At 36.1% G+C, this 17250-nt stretch overlaps 1 protein-coding gene across 1 annotated transcript in view; it reads left to right on the top strand.

Annotated features, from left to right (window-relative positions):
* The window catches only part of CACNA2D1 (calcium channel, voltage-dependent, alpha 2/delta subunit 1), a 420200-nt gene that overhangs the window by 352187 nt on the left and 50763 nt on the right, over positions 1-17250 (top strand). Inside the window, exons 13-15 of the mRNA XM_009882926.1 lie at positions 11335-11413; positions 13464-13513; positions 15129-15218. Of these exons, the coding sequence (XP_009881228.1) occupies positions 11335-11413; positions 13464-13513; positions 15129-15218 (219 nt within the window). The remainder of the gene's footprint in view (positions 1-11334; positions 11414-13463; positions 13514-15128; positions 15219-17250) is intronic.

Genomic DNA, 17250 nt, shown 5'->3' with positions numbered 1-17250 from the left:
CTATTTGTATAGCATTTTGCAAAAAAATATTTGTTTTGACAAAAAGCAAGGAAAAATTCCTCTCTCAAGTAAGGGTTGAGTTTTCTGGTGAGAAACAAACAGAAAATACCCCAGTCTCTGCTTAGAAAGTAACTTGGATTCAAAATCCTGATTCATCCCAAAGAAAAGGCTAAAATCTGCTCTGTCATTTGTCCAGGAAATCATAGTCACATTCTTTAATCTTTTGCATTCTACAGGATGGAATTTAATATGCAGAATTTAACATGCTATATGGAACAAAATGTCTTTAATAGAAGAATGAGAAACTGACTTTACAGTCTTTGACTTTTGTGGTTATGGAAAATAACATTCAAGGATAAGTTTTTAGTTATTTTTTCTTGAGGTTTTCACAAACATTTTTACAGGTATTATTCCTAAAATATAGAGGGAAAAATTATTTTTTAAATCAGAACAGGGTCAGCATATGTAGTCTCTGAATTCTTAGCCTATTATGTGTCTCCATTCCTCTGTTTCTATACTTAGCTTTTATCTGAAGTCAGTCATTTTAGTCAAAGTCATATTCATGTTAGCTTTGTATAAAATTCAAAATGACGTATTCAGTTTGCTGAGGCTTAGGTGGGAATTCTGTGCTCCATAATTTCATTGTTAGTCATATACAAAAGAAAACAGTTAATCCATACTGACCAAAGAAGCTGGAGTGCAAGCTGCAAATGTATTTTTTTAATAATTCTGACTTTATTTAAATGGATCTTTTTAACAAGAAAAAATATCAGTTTATTTACAAATTATTTTATGAAGCCGCCTCTTTGAAGGTGATGAATTGTATAATGCAGACTGTCCATATTGTGTTCTTGGTTCTACAGGTAGCCAGGAAAAACAGCAATAACCTCAATTCTTTCTGTTGCAAACCTAGTCTGTAGGTGCTATTTTATTTGAAAACAAAAACAAAGACAAAACCAAAACCCTCTAAGGCAATATTTTGTCTATAATAACTTTCTCTGTAAGAAGAATATTTAAAAATAAGGCTTTATATCTTTTTATCTTTTTTCAATAAAAAGACAGCTTTTGTGAGAGATCATTAAAATTCACTTATCTCACATCATAGACTGAAAACCAGCTTATATCTTGTCACCTCACTGTCATTGCACTACGATATGTTGTCTCTGCTCTTCTCTTTCAGCCATTGTGAATGCAAAATTTACAGCTAAATTTACTAAGAACACTGTCACAAACCGTTAAACACACCAGGGTTAGAGACAACCCCCAAAGTTATTTTACCTGTAGATTGCATGTAGGATCAGTTCTATTTTTTTTTCCCTGAAAATTTAATTTAGCTGATTATAAAAGAAATGAAAATGCTTATCATTCAGTATAGGAGTGAACTGTGTCATGATTAATTTTATTATTATTAAACCATCCATAGAATAGATGGTATCTGTAAATCTGTACATATACAATGTTTCTTAGACAATCTTGAGATTTCAGGAGTAGTTTGGCAAGAAGTACAATGCATGAGCTTGCACAGTGATTGCATTAATTGCTAACTGTGAAGGACAGTCTCTATTACATGATTGCACATAAGACTCGGTCTTTCAGCCATGCTAAGACATTTGCCAGTTGCTGACAGCAGGCATCGTCAGTGCCTGCTTGTGTCAGTAATGGAACGTCTTACCTGCAAGCAGAGACAAGGTCAGGTTGCCCTGAACACAGTCCTGTATGGAAGTGCTGAGTTTCCTTTGCTATGCAGTAGTTATTAAATTTTTTTCCCCCTAAAAAAAAAGAAAGGGAACCAAACATGAAGCATTTTCATCCTTAAATCTCCATCTCTTGAGGTGATCTGAAGATACTCTTCTGTCTCCAGGCCAATCTCCAAGAAACAGCATGTGAACAAGGGCAAAAGTGCCTTCACCTGTTTAGCAGGCATACCCTTTTTCATGCTCACTAAATCGTTTTCATTTAGAATTGTCATATTCTTATGATGATCAGACCATTGTAAAATTAAACGTGAACTTTGTATAACTGATAATCCCATAGAGGAAGATTTTCTGTAAATGGGTTTTGCTGGAAATGAGAATTTCCAATGGCCCTTCCCTTTCCTTTCATCCTTTTCACTTTTCTGATACAACTGTTTGGCATTTGCAGATATTTAGTTTCAGTCAGCATTTTCCACACTGCACAAGAGCTGGAGTACTGGGAGTAAAAAATGGAGGGAGTAACTGTATAAAGCAGACTGTTAGTACCCTATTTTCAAACAAAGACTATTTGCAGGAAAAAACAGTCAGATAGGTCAGAGTACCTGACTAAATTAGCGTTTGAATTTATTTTTTTGAATATTAAATTATCCTTTAAATCCTCAGCTGATATTTGTAATATTTCTTCCCTGGGGCTTATAAGACCAAAAAAAAAAAAAAATGAGGAGGAAAAAAAAGAAGGCTTTGTGTCACAATATGAACAGTAAATATCTCTCTAATTAATCTGGTCCTTTTCAGCTGCTCAGCTGCCTCCAAATGTCATTCTGACTATCAAAGAAACGCCTAAAATGCTTTTAATCCAGAGTACAGAGGGAATTACTTTGTCATCTCCTTTGTCTGGTTACTTATATGGGCCACCATATTTGCAAGGATCTCTCAGAAAAAAAAAAAAAAGACTTCAGGGAATGCTAAATGCTGAGTGTCAGGGAGAAGCAGCTTAGGGAAAGGAGGAATTTAATTGTTCTTCATTTCACCAAAGAAACTTTGTTATTAATATAACCACGGAAGGAAACACATCAACTGTGTTTCAATAGAACCCGGCTAGTCAAAGTAAAATATTCAAGAGCTGAATTGTTAAAAGATGGTAGTGTAATTTCTTTATTTGAAGACTGTGAGACAGAATGAGTGGCTAGAAAATCACCTGATCCAGACTGAGTCGTTGCATTTACTTCCGAGGTGCGGCGGGGTTGTCCGGTGAGGACAGCAGTTTTGGTGGAAATCACAGGCAAAGCAACCAGTGCACCAACATCCTTTGAGCCAGAGCTACAGCCACAAATCTGCGTCACAGAAAACTACTTAAGGACTATTTGAGGACTTTCTAGATAAAATCCATCTCTGCCTTTCAGAGGGATGAGTTAAGCACACAGCATCTTTATTACACTCTATTGGAAACACTGTATTAATCTAAAAGTCTTCAGGCACCATTTATACTAGTAAATTACACGGGGCCAAGATGTGGGCTTGGAGACTGTCCTGCAGTCATTTATAGGTTTCAACTGTTAGTTAAACCTGGGAGATTTTCAGCCTCTGCCAACTGCCGCACCCCCAAACAAGGTGCTGGGACTCCTCCCAGGGCAGGAAGGAAAGGGGAAGAGGGAAGGAGCACTGGTTTAGCTCCTATGCAGGTTATGTGCGCTCTGCTGCCACAGTTGCTCTTGAGGCTAGAGAGTTGGTCAAGGCACAGTTTTTGGTTGGGTAGACACAGCCTGGTTGACTCTCATATTTAAATCCAAGCACATCATTGTGAAGTCCTACTGGTGCTTTTGAAAGCACAGCTTTTCTCTTACTGCCGTTTTGAGACTGAGGTAAAAGGCTAACGAAACAAAGCTGATTTGTACCTACACCTGGAAAATGTTGAAATTAAAAACTTCACCTTATTTGTAGAGACAGTGTAGTGCAGAGGACATAGCCTCCTTGTCATTATGTGATATTCTTACATTAAGTTATTCTGAGCATAGAGTTGAATAATCCCACTTGTACTTCTGTGATACTTCTGGCTCATCAAAGACTAAGTCTAAACTAGGTGAAGACTTAAAGGAACATATCATCAGTGGTTCAACAATGTAATTATGCTCAATTTAGCAGAGGTAGATTAGTAGGTATCAGCAGCAGGGTGTTTGTACCTTCTTACTTTTAGCCGCGAGGCAGAAGAGGAAGGGACACTGCATGCTGGCCCTTCAGGGAGTACGGAATGAGTTGCTGTAGTTCCACAAGGTGGCACTAAGAAGATGTAGAACAGTGTAACTGAATTAGTATTTTTTTCAGTTCTGTGAGACTGTTAATTCTGGTGTTTTTTTTTCAAAATGTTAGCCATAATGGTGTTTTTAACCTCTGCACTAAAAAACATCCCCATTTTCATGCAGATATGAAACATGAAACAAAGCAAGATGGACAAAAATACTTTTTTTCTTTTTTAAACACTTTGCAATTCTCAAAACACATTTCAGGGATTCATAATATTCACTTTGAAGACTTCTTCAGTGAACATGCAGCTTTCATTTAATGCATATGTTATATGAATACGGGTATAATCCTCAGTTTTTAGTTCCTTTTGTAGAGTAACTACATGTAACCATACTATACATCAGTGCTCTTGGATCTATTTTCCCAGTATATTAAGACTATTAAATGGTTTCGGACCCATACTATCAGTATTGAATCACACCCAAAGCAAGTTAGATTCTCCAATAATCTCCTAATATGTAACAAATTTAGTTTTTCTTTTTATTTTAAGATAGAAGAAGGAATAACATTAGAATATAATGTGAGCTAATTTTTAGAGTGTCATTATTTCTTTTCTTCATTAGGCTATAATTATACAGACTATAATTAGACCATGAATTCGTAAGTCAGCATTGAATCTTGAAGTCTGGGTTTGAATTTCAGTTTATGAAAGATATTAATGATAGAGAAGACTGCAAGTATACATAGAAAGTCTGGGAGAAATAATTCACTGTGGATAAATGTCTAGAAAAGCAGTTCCAAGGACCTGCTCTATTAGTCTTTAAACACATGCCTCAATTGAAGAATCCCCTTGATGTCTAGTGGATTACTTGTACAGTTAAATGTCTTGCTGAATCAGACCATAGAGGGACAATTATGGAAACACTCAAGTAGGTGTTTTATCAAATGCATTCATACTTTCTTCCTGTCTATAAATCCAAAGATGTCCCACCTGCAATTATCTTTGCATCTAAATATTTGAGAGATAAATTCTTATTGTTTCCCATGTGGGCTTTTTCTCCCCAATTTCCCTAAGTCTACACATTTTTTTGGAGAGTTTTCTCTTTCTGTTGCTGTATCATGCCATTCTTGGTATTTACTAATTTGACATAAAATTTTAAGTTCTGCATTTTGAGTTCTAGACCTTTATAACTTCACAGCCTTAGCACCTGACTAGGTTTCATACCCCACTGCTTAGGTCATCTCTGGGTTTTTCCCAATTGCTATTAAGGGCAAATGTGTAGGCAATCTGAGAGAAACATACAAAAGCCTAAATCTCCAACTTCTGAACTCTCTTGAGCCCGGTATTCGTAGCAGTAGAAGTAGGAATTTGATCACACTGAGAAACATGAACTCAGACCTCTTTTGTCTGAGCGTTGAACTCTCATCTAAAAGACTGGAGGCACCACTGTCACAGTCATTTTGAAAAGTGTGAGCCCTGCTCATCCATCACGAGATAACCAGCTTGATTCATATGAGTGAATCACACAGTTGTGTCCATACTAATGAACAGTCCAAGGCCAGGGTGCAGGCTGGATAAATGTCCATGGTTATCCATACTCTTTAATTGTTAACAGACCCAATGGTATGGTTCTTGGCCTGTGGCAATCAGCTCTTTTGAACAATGCCTGGGTTCAGTTCAGGGGCTAGTGTGAGCCAGAGACTGTTCCCAAAAGACGTTATAATGAAACCACCCAATATAGGGGGTGGGAGAGGGAGGGAGGAAGGCAACATATTATAGCCGTAGAGATGTAAGGCATGCTGTGTCACTTGCCCTCACGGCCTGAGAAAGAAAATGGGTTATGTCCCATTTTATTTCTACATAAATATTGCCTAAGGGACCCTAAAACTTCCCTCTAGCACATCATTGTGAGTCTTACCCTCACTGTTAAACACAGGACTTCTATTTCTCTTCTCCCTGTGCTTCCTAGGAAAACAAAGCCACTGTACTTTTATAGCTATAACCCAAATGGTTCAGGACTGCACCCCTGGAATTCCTGAATTGCGCAGTTCAGCATGACAGGTTATGGACCCGAATTTAGGTGAAACTCTTTATTTGGTACTTCTTATTGGCTAATCCTAGGCGGTTTCCTAATTTGTATACAGGAGTTTCAGACTGTCTTCGAAAGTTCTGTTCTCAGTTCAGATTGTTCATAAATGCCTTCTGGTCTCACTTCATAGAAGAATCCAAAATCATCTTCAGATTTTTGCCCACAGATGTAAAGACAGTAATGAAAAAAATGGATTCAAAGTTTTAACTGTAGCAGCCTGAAAACCACATACCATTTTCCTGACCTGTGGCAGAAGAGTACCAGAATGACTAATTGGCTTAAAGGCTACATTTTCAAGGTATTTAGAAGGTGGAGTGCATAGAGGAATTTAGAAAAGCAGTTTTATGATTTTATTCAGAAAAATAAACTTTGTGTATTGTCCTCTTATTTCAGAAGTGTACCTATTAAATATACAGTGCAAAGAATTTTCATCAGATCTGATAATCTATAAACACATTAGTGGGGAAAATAATTTCCCGTATCATGTTGGAATTACTGTTATTCCTTTATATCACAGCTTCTCTTGGTCTATAGCAAAAGATATTAAGTTTGAATGTTTCCCTGCAGTTATAAAGGCCATATTAAAATATTCTGAAATCATGATGTCATCATGAAAACTGAAGTTGCATGATTTGATGAGATCAATTTTTGCCTCAGTAAGTTTGTTTATCTAGTGGTAGAGAAAGATGCACTCTTGATGTTTTCACATGATAGACATAAAATGATGGGATTCATCTTGCCTGCATCTAGTTGAGTAAATTAATCATGTAGCTCTCTTGCTATCTGATAAAGAGACATATGTATCTCCCAAGGTCAGTTAATCTTCTCCTAAACAGTGTAATGAAGAGATACACATGAATGGTTATTGAGAGCTCTCTCATTGCAGCAGCACAGTGCTCAAGACAAATAATTTATCTGTCAAAAAATATGCATGTTCATCCACTCTGAACCACTTGCAGATTGGTTGCAGTTTCTCAAACTCTTGTAGGCCTACACGTATTGCCTACACATATATGCAGTGATCTAAACAGCAAGGGTGATTTTTGTGCTTAGTTCCCACTTTGAATTAGCTTCACTCAAACTGTTAATTTTCTGTAATACTCAAAACATGAAACACCCAAAGGAAGAGTTTAATTTAATCTTACTTTATTTCATTCCAATAGCGACATGAAGAAATAAAATAGGTACAAAGCAACTGAGACCTATAGGGAAAGCAGCCTTTTCATGGGTAGCTCTTCATTTCTGTCTTCATCACAACTCTCTTGAGTGCCATTATCCCCTACTATCTGTAGCAGTCAGAATCCTTCTATTCACCTTGATTTTTATGAGCTTCTTCTGCTAGAGAGAAATAAAAAATAAAAAGAAAATTAATTATATAATTAGGCAATTGTATATTCCTCAAAACAGTACTTCTGCCTTTATTTTCTGTAGCATTCTTTATTGTCTACCACTTCCTCTTATTAGGAGTTGGAATTTTGCCTGTTTTCCTTTGATGTCCTTCATAGGATCCTAGGATAAGTCAGGTTGCAAGGGACCTCAGGAGGTCTCTAGTCCAATGTTAGGAATAAGATCAAGCTAGATTGCTCAGGGCTTTAGTTAGTCTGGTCTTTAAATCATCGATGAAGGCAGACTTCACAACCTCTCTGGGCAGCCTGCACCACTTAGTATCTGATTGTCCTTACATTAATAATACAATTATTTTGCTTGTTAATAAGTATATTGCTCTACTATATACTGTAAATGAATAATACAAAGAATAAGAGATTTGGTGTTTTCTCCCCAAGATTAGTTTCAGAGTAAGAAAAGTACAGAAAATTAGCTATCCACTACCAGCACACGATACGCTCCTGACAGAGCTAACACAGCTCTGGACTTGGACACTCAGTGGTAGAAATTAGGACTCTTACATTTCAGAACAGATTCAAGACTGTATCTGACTGGCCTGGCAGAGCAGCCTGGTGCCCATCTCTATTTTTTCTCCATTCTAAGGGTATGAGTTTTCTGGAAGTACTTTACTTTGATTAACCCCATTGAAAATCAGAACGTGTGATAGCTCCTATTTGTTTTTCTGATTGAGCCATTGGTTTTTATTGATATGAAAGTTATGTTTCTTTGTGAAGAAAGTAAATGGATCTCCTCTGTGTGGAGGCAAGGTTGCACAGTCCCTGGGAAATGGTTTGGGAGACAGAAGTGTCCATCTGCTGGTGTGGATGGCGGAGAGCAAGAGTCATAGCAAAAGGACTTGGGAACCTGTATTGTGCACAGAACCTAAGAGGCTGCAGAGAAGCACAGAGAAGAAATAACCAGCCCTTGGTGGGGATGGAAAACAACTTCTTGGGATCAAAAAGTACTTGGCAGTTTGCTTCAACTCAGAAATCCACTTACTTGGTTGAAACCAAACTTAAAAGGAAGGACAGGCAAAGGGAGAGGTACTGATATCCATTATGTCTGATCTAGTTGCTCCAAGTGTTCTTGGTCATAAATTCTGCATTAAAAGTAATTAAATCTGTCTTTTTTTTTTTTTTTAGTTTAAAAACCTTTTGTCTTCTTTAGAGAGATGTCTATAAAGAAAAGGTATAGACAGATGCATCTCAGTCCTTTGGCTGACTCTGGGTCCTGTCACAGAAAATATTAGCACAGAGCATGTTTTTTTGCTAAAATTGGCTTGTTTAATTTGACTTGCTGACTCATTTTTCCAGCTGGTCTGTCATTCTACTCAATTCCAGATGAGGCAATAGGAAAAAGAAAACTCTTTTGAATGTTCCACCCTCTTGCCAAACCAAGTAACAATTAAAAACTCCAATTTTCGTTGCAGTTCTTTATCTCTGTTAATTATCCAAGGAACAGTAAATCAGATATATTGTCCTCTGCTTGTTGTCAATAATTTAAATTCTGAATTCTTTATAGATTAGTTACAGATTTAACACGCTGCTTCTTTTCCCTAAATTACATACCATTTTGCAACTTGAATCCAACGCAGTGTTTCATTTTTGCATTTGAGATCAAATGTGAGACAGTCCAGTCTAATTGACTCATGTGTTTTATACACACACAAGCGAATCCACATGACTCCATCTTAACCTAATTAGCTACTTTTAATCCAAAAAAGACATCAGGTCACTCAACTATCTAACTAGTGGCATTGAGTGGGCTTTTTCTTACACGATAATTTTTGAGAAGAATGTAATCTGAATGAAGTGTTAGTGGCCACTGAACTGGGAGTAAGTGCGGGTCCAAAAAAAAACAACCCCGGGGTAGGCAGGGTCCTTGTGAGCTGAGGGATACCAATAGAAAACAACATTGTGATATTCAGCTTGGAAAAAAAATAGGTGGTAATTAAATAGAAACAGAAAGATCCATTAGAAGAGTTATAGCTGACATTTCCTAAAAGAGGTCAAGAACAAATGGGGGATGGCAAATGTAACTTCAGTTTACAATGTGATACAGTGTTAAAAAAAAAATAATAAATGAGATGTAGACACATCAGGTGAAGTCATGTTGCCAGTATCTGATATTTTCAAGGTACTAGAAGGCATTTTTCATCTGTCTCTATCCATACCAACTATGAGAACAAAATTTTACCATCACACATGTACAGTCATTCCCATACCTCTCTGGGTAACTAGAACTATAATTGGCTTGACTCATTGCTGAGAAAGGACTCTGTATGGAATAGTGTTATTAGTTTCATTGAAAAACTTCAAATTTTGTCTGCATTTTAAAAAAACAACAACCAAACACCTGAATCAGCATTCAGTGCGGCAGAGTAGTTGTTTTAATTTTGCTTTTAACTGCAGAAACAAAGGGTTTGTGCAGATAAAGCAAATCAAAAAATATTGTTAATTAAAAATGACATCTAACACAAAGTTTTGTTCACCCTCCTTGCGTATATGGGTCAACACTAATAAAATTTTGTCAATTGCTAACTGCTAACTGATGATTTGGAGATATTCCTACAGCTCTTGGTTAATACATAAGCTCTGCTTACATCACACATGTTTTGTTGCTTATTTGACAAATGAAGGTTTAGGTAGTAATTACACATGATAAATAATGAGATGAAAATTTGTATTAATAATAATTTAAAATCTTATCAATGATCAATGGTTCACAAGGAGTTTCTGCAATTTTGTATGGTGACTATTATTTAAATAAAACATTATTACTCAGTTATAGAGTGCATGCAGATTAATTGTATTACGGTTTAATTTTAAACATAGTCATCAAGTTCTATAGAAAGGAATTCATATTCTGATTTCATGTAGTGATCTGTGATTTAGAAAGTGAAATGATAAAGTTAAAGGTCCATAAAGAAAAAGATGCCTGAAAAGGAAAGGTAGTCTGGTTGTTGGACATTCCTTCAGAGGGAGGTGGTAACTGAACAGTTTATTAAAACCATTGGGAAAATATTTTTCCCACCTTTTACAGAAACGCTCAGCTTTGAAGCAAAATATTCATCCAGAAACTGAAACATAATATTTGCAATTTTTCTATGTGTCTTGTAGGATTTTGAATTTGTATCCAGCAATACTGTTTTTTGGTTTAAATTTTTCTCATTCAAATCAGACAATTTGCATGGAAAATAATTTCATTTGGATAGAATTTGATGAATGCTTCTGAAGCCATAACTCCCCTCAGTTGCTAAGATAGATTGGAGTTTCATTAGCAAAAAAGAAAAGAATTATGATTATAAAAAATATAGCTTTAATGAATAACAAGAGCTTAAAGGGAAATATCAGAGCTTAACACTTCCGTGGAACTCTGTTGCACCAATTTAGTGGTTTTACATGAAAAAGACTGAAAGTCTGAGCAAAATGAGATTTTTTTTTTCTGTTGTATCTGAACATTTCCTTTTTTTTTTTTTTTTTTCCGAAAATATTTTATACCCTAAGAAATTCTGGTTTGCACTGCTTTGAATTCTACTGCCATGCATATGTTCATTTTAATTCATTGGTGAGCATCTAATACCAATAGAAGATTAAGTCAACTAATTTAAGAAAACCTAAAGAGCTATAATGACCACCCTAGAAATAAAAAGTTAAATTATTTATGGATGGTAACCAATGTAAGAGCTTTAAAGTATGAAAGATGTATGAAAGGACATTCTTCCTGAGTTCTGCTTCACGGACCAGATAATAGGAATATATAAAATATCATAATAACAGTATATCTATTATGGTGATAAAAAATGAAAAATTCACGGTTTCCTTTTTCTGTTCAAATGTATGAAAAATCCAAGTATTATTAACTTGAGAGTTACAGCTAATTAATAACATATAGTTATATGCATTGTTTTTTAACTCACATAGGTACGTGTGTTCACATTTTCTGTTGGTCAGCATAATTACGACAAAGGACCTATACAGTGGATGGCCTGTGAAAATAAAGGTACTGTGTTTTACTTTGAGACTATTCTTTGCTAGAGCTTTGGGTAGGCAATATCTTTATTGTTCTCTAAAAATTGCAGACTTTCAGATTGCAGAATTTCAGCCTCATTTTAGCTGTATTGTATTTTTTAACAAAAATTCCAAAAAGATATTTGATGAAATAATGTGTATATGCATATATATAAAGAATAATCTTGCTTATTTATTTCTTATTACTTTATTTAAAACTTTATATTGTAAGACAAATATCAGAGTATTTTTAGTAATAATAATAAGATATTATAGTTCAGTTTTGAGAAATCTTGTTGTAATAGCCATCTATGAAAAGATGGAACTGATGACAGATAAGAAATTAAACAAAGCTGTTTTATATTAAGGGGTCTGGACAAAGGGATTTTTTATTTGGTTGGTTGGCTGGTTGGATTTCTTTCTGTTTTTCTCCAAAAAATGACTTGCATTTTTTTCCCTTTTTCGATGAAAATATCAAATCTATTCTTGTCGTGATTTCTTAGCTTCTAAGAAGATCTTATATTTTTTATTTTTATCCTGATTTCTTAATATAGAAAAAAAAAGTAAAAAAAGGTGAAAGTAAGGAAGTAAAATGTTTTCTTCTAAAATTTCTACATGAAAAATACGGTCAGAAACATTTAAAAAGAGTGTGAGAAAGAGGTGTCTCAAATAACTTACAGTATAATTATGGAGCAAGAGATAAGAGATAAATACAGATAAATAGAAAATAGAGAAAATATCAAACAATATTGTTTAATATTAAATAGAGCAATTTCCAGGCCTGACTGAAAATGTGAAAGTATTTTACAAATCAGTAAGAAGCAAGAGGTGGAGAGGTAGATTACAAAGGGTCTTGAAAATTAAAACTGCCAGGGAAGGAGGATAAGATATGATTCTCAGGCATCAGGATAACAGAAGCCAAAGATACGAGAAAGATATAGATACAGAAAAAAAAAATAATATAGAAGAATCCATAGCCTGTATGAATAACATACCTATCATGGTCTCATGAAACCCTCAGTTTGCTGGCAAGTTATGCAGAAGATACTATAACTTCATGAAGACCTGATTGTATTGTCGGATAATTACAGAAAATCAACATTTGTTTTTTTGAACAGACATTTTTTTAACTAACATCTTTGTATCTCAAAATACTGTTTGCATGTGAACTCTGTTGCTTTAAAACAAATGAGAACCAACTGGCTTAAAGCATAACCACCTATGTCATTTTATTGTCAAGGCAAAAAGATCATAATCTGTCCAAAATTGACGTGATTATTTGTTTGCACATCCAAAGAAGCAGAGTTTTATTCAATTTTTCCTTAATGAAAAGTTTTAATTTATTACCAATTCACTCATGGCTTATGGCGAACTAAACGTCTAACCTCAGTACTCTTACCTCTCCAGTCCTCCCCACTTCGTTCCAGTTTGACTTACAACTTAGTTGGTCTGAAACACGATCTCAGTGTCTGTCTTTTCAGGGTCATTGATGCATACGTGCAACATTTTTAATTCAAACAAATAAGTCATATAATCAATGATGAATAAAGACATTTCTGACATTTAGTTAGAAGAAATACCAGTTTGATTTTTTCACCCTTTCCACAGAGTGCCTTATATTTTTCCGCTATGAAAGTCACTGTTGTGGCAGACTGTATTTATTCTCTCATTCCTACATGTATTCAGCATATAATTATGTTGCTGTCACAGTGTGTTAAAATGACCAATACGTATACTGGCACATCAGGGTAACTGGAAATTCAGGAGCACAAATTCAGTACATTATCTCAGCTTTAAAAACAACAGACAAAAGAAACGTTATGTACTCTCACTGCTTAAGAGTAACTGGCTTGGCCTATATGACATGGTGACCCATCATATGTGGCCTCATATGGTGGCATCTACTAAAAAAGTACTACATTCATACACGATAATTTCTATTAAAATTAAAATAGCAGTTAAAAGCTAAATGAAATTCCTCAAGAATAAGAGGCTAGCAGTATATTATATTAAGATGGTATTATTTCTGTTCCAAATTTTAGGTTATTATTATGAAATTCCATCCATTGGAGCCATAAGAATAAACACCCAGGTAAGTGTATTGGCCAAAAGTAGATATAGTTGGAGTAATTTCTCTTCTTAAATATGTTGTGTTTCACTGCTGTTTGAATCAACTGAATTTTAAGATGCACTACATTAAGAACAGAGAAAAAAAGAGAGGCTTTCTTTTACATGTGAGGTATTATTGTGCTAAAGCATTCTAATTTATGTATTTCTTTGTAGTAGTTGCAGTGAGCCAATTTACAATGTGAGCCCTGCTTCCCTGGCCAGCTGGCCCACAGCAGCAAGAGCCTTATAAAGCAGCGTGACCACGTGCACACAACACAGCGCTTGAAGTGGTCTCTATCCTGCAGACCCTCTCTGCACAAGGGCTATGTTTTGGGCTCAGTTTTTCTCCTGGCTTTATATGGTCCCTCTTTGATCCTGAGACACGGCAACAATGTTTTTTTTCAAGTTCTACGAAACCCGTAGTTTTTTATAACATGTCTAGACATTCGTAGTCTGCCTCCTGCCACAGCGTGATCCTAAGGGTTTGTGTTACATGGAGAAGTATTTAATTACTCCTTACATGGCTGTGGATGTGCGTGAGGGCATCGCCCTGCTAGAGTATCTGAACTCAACTGGGCAGAAACAGTGACCTGGTACAATTCTGCTTACCGGAGAGGTTCCTGGATAGATCCAACCAGTCTGGGAGAGACACAGCTTTTTTCCTTCAAAAAGCACACAAGACAGTTTTAGCAGCCATGTGTGTAGATGATTAAGGGCACAGGACCCTGGAATTATACGGTGTGATCCAAACTGAGAGTGCAGATGAACAGATATTCTTTTTAGTTGTCTGAAAGTCCATGCATTCACATGTCCAGAAAAGCAGAGAAATATCATAGCAGTTCTTTGTCCTTCCAAGCCCAGGCATGACATTTTTTGGCAGAAAATGAGTCCTTTTTTTTTGGCTTGAATAAGAGTCCTTTGATTCTGTTAAACTCTTCCAGATAGTGTCTGGCAAGAAATATCCCTCATATGATCAGACAAATAGAAAAGGTTGAAGACTGAAACAAGTTTGATGGCATCCACTCCCAAACCAGACCAGAAATCTGACAGCTCATAAGATCACCAGCTTTAGCCATACTCCAGAACTGAAGGAAGGCAGGGACTGTGAGGCTTTAAAACCCTGAATTTCTTGTTCCAATAGAAGTTATGCAAGTTCTGCTGTGGGAGCTCAACATACCCAGCTGTTACACCACACACCCTCCATCGCCCACTCTCTCTTCTGGGTTGAAGGTTCTGTGATCTGCTTGTAATTAAATTATATCATTAGCAGTTAATTTTGGAACAGAAATAGTTGTAATTCTCACTTTGTGGAAAGACAGCAATGGTGATGGATGTGTAAGGTCCATGTGACTGAGAATGAGGTACAGGGAATTGCCTTTGCAGTAAATGCTGTACGCTGAAGACTAAGTAGTTGGGTACTATAATTCTAAAGGAGTAATTAAATACTACTCCTGTATTAGTGGTGAGTTTTGACTTCTTTTTTTTTTTTTTTTCCCAATCTGTTCATTGTTTTTATTTCATGGTTGTTTATTTTTGTGCTGTTTCTGGGCTTTGATCTAATGACTACCCTTTGATGAGTTTGTTGCACTTTTTGGCAGGAATATCTGGATGTTTTGGGAAGACCAATGGTTTTAGCTGGAGAAAAAGCCAAACAAGTCCAATGGACAAATGTCTACCTGGATGCTTTGGTATGATCTGTATTTATCGCTAGCAAAATAAGTAATCAGTAACTACAAGGATCCATTTACCACAGTCCTGAGGACTCAATTTCCTACAGTTTCAAATGTAATCCTCTTACACTTTCACATTTCCAGCATCTCTACATTTCAATAGAGCAATTTCCTGAACAGCTATTACTAACTTGCTGGTCATTACTTGCACCTAGTATCCTCCTAAGTGTTCTGAACTTTAACATAGAAAAACAATTTATACTACACACAGATCTTTAAGTGTAAGTCATTGTCGTCTCAAACTAAGAAAAGAAAAAAAAGAAGCAAACAGTTTTCCACTGTTGTACTTGTGCTGCAGTAGAGGTCATCTGTTATGTTACTAGTGTGGAGGTTTGTTTTTTTTTTAAAGGATTTTAGGCAGAATGAAACCTGACAATGTTCCTGGGTATTTGCAAAGATTTTAAACTTGGGTCTCTAAACTATCATGGCTGTTGTAATTACTTGCTTGCTCAAGGTAATGACTTCTTTAATTGACAGTGTATATAATGGGGAAATAAACAAAAAAGACATGTCAAATGTTTTCCTTACTGCTGAATTTATCACTTTGGTCTTGTAAAACAAACATATTCAGGAAACTACGAAATACAAAGTATTATTAGCAGCAATCCAATCTGTTGCTCTAGATAACCTTCTTCTGAGTAACTCTAACTAGGCAAAAAATACTGCAAAATTGTCATCTGGAATCATGTATTTATCCAAGTTCACATGGTCATCTAATGTCATGTCAAAACCACTTCTTCCCATCAGTCAGTATTACTGTAAAATTTTTGTCAACACACCATAGAACTGAGCGTGACACAGAGGAACTAGTTTTTCTTCTGAATTTCAATGGCCAGAAGTTCATTAACCATGTCTTCTTGGTTACAGTTGAGGTACTTACTGGAAACATAAAGGATGTTATGACGAAAGTTCGTATGTTCTGTACATATCCTGTTGTAAAGCCAAAGCTAAATTTGTAACTAGAGATAGAGAGAGATCTGTTTAATGAAGTAAAATGAGTGATACCTGCAGACTTCTGCTATGTTGCTTCGTATTTTCAGTGGGTTCATTCAGTCTTTCCTTATGTATGTGTGTTTGTGTATAAATAAGTATATGTATATATAGATATTTGTGTGTGTGCATATATATATATTTATATAAAGTAGGACATGTTCTTTTCACTAATGTATTTATTAAGTGAAGACCAACCCACACTAAACTGTTGAGGTAAAGCCTGAAATCTGTGGATTTTCTTATTACACATGAGGGCACAAAAGCACAGGTGCCTCTAATCCACTCTGGAGCCTTTTCCTGATCCTTGGATTTAGTAGAGATTGGGACTAACTTGTCACACTGGTTCTTTATCTCAAAATTCCCTAAAGCTGTTCCTTCCTGTAGGGCTTGCCCTTCTCCTGCTTGTGCCTCACTGGACTTTGTCCTGTCCTTTTTCTCTTATTGTCCAGCCCTTGTTTTGGAGCTAAGGCTAAAATAATGCAAAATGTATTACATGGGGTTATATTTGAATTGAGCTTAAATTCAGGTTATGAAATCCTAAAAAAGTACTTTCATTTGATGCTGTCTTTCAGGACTCTCTTTAATAATTTAAGTATTTCATAGAATCATAGAATGGTTTAGGTTGGAAAGAACCTTGAAGATCATCGAGTTCCAACCCCCCTGCCATGGGCAGGGACACCTCCCACTAGACCAGGTTGCCCAAGGCCACGTCCAGCCTGGCCTTGAACACCTCCAGGGATGGGGCCTCAACAACCTCTCTGGGCAACCTGTTCCAGTGCCTTACCACCCTCAAAGTGAAAAACTTCTTCCTAATGTTTAATCTAATCCTGCCCTCTTCGAGTTTATATCCATACCCCCTCGTCCTATCACTACATGCCCTAGTAAAAAGTCCTTCCCCAGCTCTCCTGTAGGCCCTGTTTAGGTACTGGAAGGCAGCAATAAGGTCTCCCCAGAGCCTTCTCTTCTCCAGGCTGAACAGCCCCAGCTAAAAAGTCTC

Source organism: Charadrius vociferus, unplaced genomic scaffold (genome assembly GCF_000708025.1).
Source record: "Charadrius vociferus isolate BGI_N301 unplaced genomic scaffold, ASM70802v2 scaffold32, whole genome shotgun sequence".
NCBI classification, from domain to species: Eukaryota; Metazoa; Chordata; class Aves; order Charadriiformes; family Charadriidae; genus Charadrius; species Charadrius vociferus.
The sequence above is the reverse complement of the archived record's forward strand: the minus strand, read 5'-3'. Positions and strand labels throughout refer to the sequence as shown.